Source organism: Poecilia latipinna, unplaced genomic scaffold, assembly GCF_001443285.1.
Source record: "Poecilia latipinna isolate Pla-1442-1.1 unplaced genomic scaffold, P_latipinna-1.0 Scaffold1671, whole genome shotgun sequence".
NCBI lineage: Eukaryota > Metazoa > Chordata > Actinopteri > Cyprinodontiformes > Poeciliidae > Poecilia > Poecilia latipinna.
The window spans coordinates 41,323-50,328 of NW_015114287.1; the positions used below are offsets into that span (position 1 = coordinate 41,323).

General features: G+C 37.4%; 1 protein-coding gene across 1 annotated transcript in view; it reads right to left on the reverse strand.

The window, feature by feature from the left end:
• LOC106964416 (golgin subfamily A member 7B-like) overlaps nt 1–1,316 on the reverse strand; it is a 21,445-nt gene extending 20,129 nt beyond the window's left edge. Inside the window, exons 1-2 of the mRNA XM_015059946.1 lie at nt 1,186–1,316; nt 629–833 (exon numbers count right to left, since the gene is read on the reverse strand). Of these exons, the coding sequence (XP_014915432.1) occupies nt 629–833; nt 1,186–1,316 (336 nt within the window). The remainder of the gene's footprint in view (nt 1–628; nt 834–1,185) is intronic.
• Between the last annotated feature and the right edge of the window lie 7,690 nt (nt 1,317–9,006).

A 9,006-nucleotide genomic window follows, 5' to 3' on the forward strand; every position in this document is an offset into this window, starting at 1 on the left:
TTTTTTTATTTTAATTTTCAAAACAAAAAAAAACCAAAAAAAAAAAAAAAAAACCCCCCCCCCCCCCCAAAAAAAAAAAGAGTTCAGGATTGAAATCTGTTTTAGGCTCTGAAATGTGTCAAAAGGATACACTTTAGCTAAAAATATTTAGTAAACCTTGTAAAGATGAGTAAAAACATGATGCAGATGAAGGTAAGACAATGATTTGTACGTCCCTGATGCTGGATATCATCATAATAGTCATTTTCATAAACAGTGCAATCACAGTCTGAATCAACAGTCTCCATAAATAACTACTCAATAAATATTTGCATCTGAGTTGTAGTACAAAAAAAGGAAGAAAAAAAAAAGAAAATTAAAATGCAAGCAAATTGCAAAATGTTATTAGATGTTAGATAATATAAATAGAAGAACAACAACAACAACTAAACAAGCAAACGATCCTCTCCTGCGCTGCAGAATCGGTCGAATATTCAATCAGGTGTTCGCCACATTCAGGACACACACGCATCTGATTCAGTTTGCAGCAACGCATCCCCCACCTGCACTTGCCGGGATAAAAAAATAAGAATGGGCAGCAATGGAGTCTCTGAGGGAATACCAACAGAAGCAGCAGGAAATCCCTTACCTCGGTTGCCATGCTGCAGTGAGAGGGTGCGGGCTCTGTCCCGTGCTGGACGCCGTTTGCTCGTGTTGTGCGGGACAACGCCGCTGCCGTTGCTGCTGCTGTAGAGCAACGAGCGCGCGAGCTGCCGTGCACGTGTTGGCGAATGTCAGCGAGACTGCGGGATGCGGTTCTGGCGGTACACGGGAGCCACTTGCACAAGAATCTCCTTTAGGACTTCTTAGTAACAAGCAGCTCTCTCTGCATATTCTAAATGTCAGCGGTGTATTTAGGTTAATGCATGGGTTCTCTTGTGGACTATACCCTGTGATTAATTAAAAAAAAATAAAGGGATGCACAATTACTTTTAACCGAGGATTTTATTTGAGAAATATTTATTTTACATGGAAAAACAATACAGTAATAATACTGTAGACAGTTGGGTTTTTATCAGTTTTAATAAAATATGGTCACATCAGCGCATGTTGTTTATGCTGCAATGCATTCTGGGTAAATTATGTATTCTTCGTTCGATTATGCAAGCCAAAACAGCAATGGGTAATGTTCCTTTTCAATTGAACCAGAGCGCACTGAAATTGATGGGAATGTAGAAATCAGTAGGAGTAAACTGAGGAACAGGAAAGAGTTGGACGAAGAAGCTGATGTTCACTGCTGCCACCTTCAGCTTCATAAACGAAACAATGAACGACATGTACTTCTGGTCGGACTTTGTGATCCGATAAGTAGTTCTGTAGGTCGCTCAGTGTCCGTTTCAGTCTTCAGTCCGGTAACACATGTTTAGGTTCTGGTCTTTGGTTCGGTGTCAGGTAGGTGGTTTCTCATTCATTATCGGTGGCTGTAGCAATGGCTCCTTTAGCATGTAAAAGAGCTGCTCGTCTCTGATGTTTCTCCCAGTATCTTTCGTTTCCTAGCCGGCAGCGAAGATTTGGCGTTTTGTGGATTAAAAACTGCCAGCACAGTATTTGATTTTAGCTGGAGAGGGTAACAACGACCTGTTAGATCCTTAATCGGTTTTGCTTGTACAAGCCCTTCAAAATCTTCTAGAAAGAAATGTTTAAGGCAAAAATGTCAGTCCTTCGGAAGTCAGCCCTTTCCCACTGTGCTCTATTTTTTCATGTGGGAAGCCATTCAGAATCACCTCACTATGTTTGTTTTCATTTTAATTACAGTCAATAGTGACGCAGCGTCCCATTGTCTAAATTTACACCAAACACAATACAATAAACAACAACTCATGTAAAGTTAGCATTGCTGTGTTTTCTCGGTAGATTCCAGTACAGAACAAACCCAACCATGTCATCAGCCCAGCATACATTGACGAAGCTGAGCAACCTCCATGGGTAAAAAAAATATTAAGTATTTGTAAGTATTTTAACAATAACTTGTTGCATTTTACAGTTTTGAGAACCAAAGTCAAAAAGACTGATTAGACTCCGCTGCAATGCCGCCATTTAAACAGTTTTTTTTTTTACTGGTTGACATGAGTAAATCTTTGTCATTACAGACAGGTCTACGTTCTATTTTGTTTAGTATGAGATTGATAAAAAAAATAGTATGAGATTAATTACTATTAAGTTATCGCTCACGCAGCTGTGTATGTTGCCCCACAAAGTCCTGGCATTCATGCCTCAAATATATTTTAAAAAGCTCCTCTGAAAATGATGTTACTGATGCGACAGTATCAGAAGGACAGAACGGCAATGATCCACACAGAAACACCTCTACCAGCTGTAATTCCTACTCCAATAAATATCCTTTTAATGCAACTTTTAAAAAATGGTCAGTTTTCCCATTCTAAGTATTTAAAAAATACATACTAACATAAATCCTGCGAGGTTTCTAAAATATAATGAAAAGATACACGGTTAATGGAAACAAAGGCATAAAATGTTTCCTATCTTCAAAGTATAACTTCTGACCATCATATATTGGTAGAGTTCACAATTGTTTAAAATTAAGTTATGATATGTCAACTTCAGGTCTTTTCTCGGTTAATCTAGTGCTAATTCTCCAAAGTTAGAGTAAATAACCTTTCTGGTGAACACATTTACAGTAACGCAACATCAAACTCTAACAAACAGAGACAAAAATCCAGAAATAAATGAACAGAGCTTTGACAAAATGAGCAATCATTATTCAGAGCTGATATTATTTGCCAGCATCCCGCTGCTTGCTCCAGATTGCTTGAAAAGATGCACTTCTAATCACACTACCACAGACTCCTTTGGGATGTGTGTGTGTGCGTGTGTGTGTTTATGTTCACATGGTTTTCTTTGTATGTGTATGTCTGGGATTACAATCTGCTCTGTTATCTTCTGCTCAACAGTTTCAGTCACATGCCGATATCAGGCTGACATTTTCTATGTTAGCACATAGCATGGAAATTGCAGATTCTTATTCATTTCTGCCTGTCGAAACACACTGTGAATATGTTGGCACATATTTATTCAGTGCCTGTGGTTGTCCTGCTTTAATGAGCAGCTTTGTGAGGATATTACAGTTTCAAAAATCCTCAATCCGACTTGTGTTTCCAGTTTCCCGCTCAAAGATGACCTCAGATGGATGAGGTGATTTGATTTTTTTTTGTTAACATTCTGTAAGCTTCGTTCAGAAACAACCCAATGTGTTACTTGGTTTCTGCAGGTCTGAGATGAACACATGCATAAGGGCTTTGACAGCAGAGAAAACATCCAAGTCTGCTGGGGCACTCAGACACACAGCTGACCATTGAGCTAGTGGAACTTTCATACAAGCTTGTCTAGTTTGTTGCCATCACTCTTTGCCCACCTTCACACAGGTCATGTTGCTATGTGGAACTCCAGCATTTGTCAGAATTAATGTGCCAAATGCCACTTTTTCCATTTCCATTCATGCTTAAGCGAGCTATTACTACATCAGAATATTAATACAGACATGTTTAAAAATGGTCGCCATGGTAGATCAAAGAAGGAAACTGCACACAATCAGCATTAAACCTATTAGTTAATGCAATCTTTCCCTTGATGGAAGGTTATTAACGTTCCAACAAGTGTTTTTTTGTAGACTTTAAAGGAAAGCGATAAAACTGCTGACATTTATGTTCAGCTAAAGAAAGCTGAAGCACATCAACGCATTGATTTGTTCTGTCCACCCACACAATTGATTGGGTTTGTGGTCAAATGGTGATATTGTAACGTGTGTCATCATATTTATGGTAACTATCTTTTAAAGTGTTATAATCTGAGCTAGTGTGAACATATAGGCATTAAATAAGAGGGCCCCCAGGACTGAACCTTGGGGTACTGCATTAGTATGGAGTAGTCAACAGAATTGCATGTTGACTGTGATATTGTTTATTCCCAAAGCTCTTGAACAGAATGCTTTGGGGATTTCCCGCCACTGCTTAGGTCACAGTCTTTTGACACGTCTTATTGGGAGAGCTAATAATCACAGAATCCAAGAATGAAACAAATTGATTACACAAAAGTTACAGCAACAAGTAATGCGCCCACCGAGCATGCAGAACTTGTAAAACGTGTTGTAATTATTGTCACCGCATTTAGTTGTATCATTTGTTGAGTCTTTGGTGGTGGTATGACAGGACAGCAGCTGCGGTGGCTAGTTTTTAATGATTTGGGTGTTTATACTTGTTTACAAAACAGTCCGAAATGTATAATCTGCTGCATCCAAAGTGAGATGGGAAAGGTCTTTGGGTCTCGGTTTGGAGACAAATTCCAGCTAATGTAAGCAAGACCAAAGAAAAATGCTGGGTTATTACATTTTAACTCTAATATGCATTCCTTTTCATACTCGAATACGAATGAAACAAAATGCTTTGGTATTACATCTCATTCTGGTCTTTCTGTGTGTCTAAATCTGCCATTCAGCAGAAAAATAATAACTTTGCCACAGCCTTAAATTATCATAATGACCCACAGCACTATTCTCGCATACACACACACACACGCACATATTGACTTTTTTTTTTTTTCACTATACAATTTCATGAACTATTTATTTCAGCAAAGCATTCACGGTTTCTGACCTGCTCCAAAACTGACAGCTTCTGTTTGAAGCTTTTGCTGTGAAATGTTGAAGATGGTGATATTGACCACCACCGCAAAGGAAATGTGCTAAAGAAAACACTCTTACTGCAGTTTTCTTTCCCCTTAACTCACTATGTTTGAGTAGAATTAAATACTTTGACAAGTTTGCTTTTGGTCCATAAAGTTTGAAACTGTTTATCAAATCACCACCTGCTCCAGCTTGTCCCAGCAGCCTACAAAAAAATAAATAAAAAAAAATAAGTGTATTGTGATAATATTTAGAACTTTTCATGTGTCTGTGTGTGTAAAAGAGTGAAAGTACAATCCTGGAATACTGACCTGTCTCCAATTGCAATAAAAACCAATAATAAAGCAAAAAAAAAAAAAAAGAACTTTCTTTGGAGTTTTTCTGAAGTGCACTGTCAAAATTATTGTTTTTTTTCTGAGGTTTTAACACTTGAACAACTTTATTAATGACGTACTGCCCCATCAGTTTCTGCTCCAATATCACATGTTACATTGACAAGGGAGTCTTAATATTTTTTGCTCATGCATGCAGTCTTTTCTGTCTCCAAGCCATCTGGGCTTTGTGCCACTGCAAACACCCTCCTCCTATTGACTTAACCACAAGTTGAGAATCTCTCTTACATACACAGATACAGAGATTCTGTTTGAGGAACATAGTGAAAGAGATCTTGTTCTCTTTACAACATGACAGGAAATGAAAAAGTTTCAAACCAGCCCCATCTCCCGCCCACAAAAATTACTTGGACAAGTCAACAGCAAATAAACATAGCCTTTTAATGCTTCCAAACAATTTGGATACTAAGGACAAACAGAATCAACCTCAGCGAGTCAAATATGTCTGTGAGATTGTGTTTGGAAGCTTCCGGGACGTATCGTCTGTATCTTTTTGACCACATACGGGATTATTTTGAGTCTTGTCCGTGTGTGTATGTGTGTGTGTGTGTGTGTGTGTGTGTTTTTCTCCAATTGTTGGTCCTGAATCCAAGTTTACTTTTCATTTTACCGCCAGCGGACATCCTCGTATCTGATTTCAATGCTGGCTGGCTCGACCCTGCATACCAGCAGGGATGGCGGTTCAGAGAGCGCAAGAAAGCTGTCAGACTCAAAATCATTGACATAGTCAAAATGTCCAAGGTAAAGAATGTGGTTTACAGTTAGAAAACTACCATGGAAAATTAAATCAAGAAATACATTTATATAGGCAAAATGGGCAAGACACTGGAACATCAGAAACTAGACGCAAAAACAGATCTGCTTCTAAATGAGCTTGATCAAGCTATGAGAGCGCCTATGCAATGATATACTGTGCACATGGACGATGTATCATTGCCACAATTAAATGTATGTAAATGCCACATTTACTACGCATGGTTATCAGAATGAAAGTTCATAAATTTCTGTGATATACAGCAAGAGGAAAATGCTTGACACAGACCGAAGCTGTGTGCATTATGCTGATTGTGTGGGAAAAACTCCCACTTCTTGAAAGCTGATGGTAAATTTTGGAACAGGAGAGGAAATGGGATAAAAAGAAAAAAGAAAACTGCCAAAGAGCTAATTTTGGGAAAATATGTGTCAGGGATATCACAGAAATATTCTACCTTCTATAATTTCCCACAAAAGAAGTTATATTAAATTGTGTTCAAAATCATAATACAGAATTCAAACCAATGATTTTGTAACATTCCAACAGATGCTCACATTCATAGATTAAGGAACAGATCTTAATGTTAAACATTTTTCAAATAAGATCTGTATCTAAGAAATCTTTCTTCCTCGGTGAGCCTCATCCCAGTGACAACGGCATGCGATTGTGAGCGACTGTTTCTTTTTCTATTCTCATATAAATATAGGTTTGTAGAACGTACTTGCAAATATTACATAGCAAAATTACAATCTGTTACATTTTAACTTCAATAAATTATTTTCATGTCCATATAAATAAGTTCAAGACATGGAGGAATCCACTTTTCTGTGCCATCTGAAACGTCACCATCTGATTTTCACATTCCAATTTGAGATGACTCCTTTGAAATTGTATCCTAAAACTTTAGGGAATGCTTCACTAGGTTGAGACCAAGACTTTTTTTCTTACTTTAAATTATGTAAGAAGCATTGCTTGTCCTCACTCTGATCTCTTCATCGCATCTGTTGTGTTTGGTACAAATTATCCCAGCTGATGCTTATGTTTCTGTCTAGATGCATTTGGTGCTATCTGCTACATGTATCTACTCTAGCAACACAATACACAGCAGGGGAAAAGTAGTTGCAGAACTGGCAGAGATGCCACCAATTCGCCAATTTATTTGCAGATTTTAGTAAAAATGAGAATAGTTTTGCTTTTAGGCAGTATCTGTGTTTTTGCTAAACAATCTTTTTGTTTAAAGATGAAGAAACTAAAGAAGCCAAAAAAATCTTGAGCCAAAATACAATCAGAGGCAATAAAGCACGTCCTTGCTTGAGAGACATAAATAATACTGATTAGAAGTAATACAAACCAGGAAGCTGATTTAATGACTCTTCTCCACATGTCATGCATGAAAACTACCAGAGATTTGATGAGTTACATATTATTAAAAAAAAATAAAAATGTCTAAGCCACACTTAAAATATGAAATTGCCCATGAACAGATATTATGGTTTGGAAAAAGATGCAGTGGAGGAAATAAAAATAATTCTCTGATCATTTTCAAATCAAGTGAGGTTCCTATGTGCAATCAATGCTGTGGTTACAAAGGAAGGAGGACAAAGCAGAGGGTAAAAACAGAGCATGTTTTGGTACAACTCTAATCTTTAGTGTCCTAAAATGTGGATAGTAATAAGAAAGCAACCAGTTAAAATCTATTTAGATTAAGGTGGAGCAAGACTTCATTAGGATTAAATGTTTATGCACATTTTATGGGAATAAAAGAGGCACAAAACGAGCAGAAATACCCATTTTCAGTATCCTTATTTTTAACTGGGCCTATCATTCTTTGTTTGATGACAAATGACGAGTAGTGGTTATGACACGCATCTTGTCCTTAGCTTAAAATCCCCCCGCAGTACTGTCCACTTGTATTCTTATAAAACTTTTGCTTCCCGTTTTTTTTTTTTTTTTCCATCTTAGAGCATTGTTGAAATATTCTACCTCTATAATGTGGTGACAACTATATTCCCTCAGTACACCCACTGCCAGAGGGAAGTGGATGAGAGAAATGAGCTGAGCCAAGAGATTTCTGCATCTATCTCTCATACGCACTCTCCGTTCACTACCATATAAAGACACTGAGGCTGGTTCGAATGGAAAAAAAGAGAGAGAAAGTAACAGTCCTTTCCTGCAGAAAAAAAAAACTCTCACAGTGTTAAGACAAATGTCCAAACATGTAGTTACCCTGTACCTCTGGCTGTCCCGCTTTAATCAATTGCTTAGAAGATCCTAAACCCTCCTCAGATTGTTTTGTCACTCCAATTTCCAGTTAACTGATGGGCCCAAACTGCAGAGGTGACTCTTTTTCACAGTTTTCACTCTATGTCTTTTGAAATGGACAAGTGGAGAGGTTCCTTGCTGCAGAGAAAACATCTGAGTCTCCTGAGACCTTCCCACTGAGCGACTGGGAGCCTCAGATGTATGTGTCTTGTTTGTTGCCATGGTATCACCCACCTTACTGCCTGTTAAAATCTCTAAGAAAAACTTATTAAGGAGGCTTGGAGATATTTCTATTTTTAAGAATCATAGAAAGTAGACTTCTATTAGCACCAGGACTTCAATGTATTAATTAATAACATAGATTTTAAACACATTAAACATTTTTATTGAAATGAATCCCTTTTTTTCTTGCATACAAATATGATATTGCTGAGGCAGTTAATTATTTAAATACATATATATTAGTAGAAAGTGAGACGTATATCTTGCAGTGACGTAAGAGGTCCAGACAGACCAAACCCTTATTCCGTATCTGAAGGAAGGAAAAGTATTAACGAGTCCTTGCCTAATATGTTGTAACATAATATTTTTTTTCTGATTGAGTTAAAATACACAAATGTGTTTCTTAAGTACTCCATGTATAGTCAGTGTGTTGGAGAAAGCTAATAAGATGCATTTTGTTCTGATTGTCAAAAGAAGACATATTTATTGTTGCATTTTTTATGTTTCACTGCTAATAAATGCAAAGTGGATGAAGTGAGTCAGAAAAGCAGGGCAAATGCAAACCAAGAAATTGGCTGAATAACCAAATAAATGTGCATTATTTGCTTGCTTGATATAATCAGACCAGAACTGATTTGTTTGTGGTCTTTTTGAACCTGCAACTATATTTTGTTGCACTCCGCAGCTCCACTACGTCA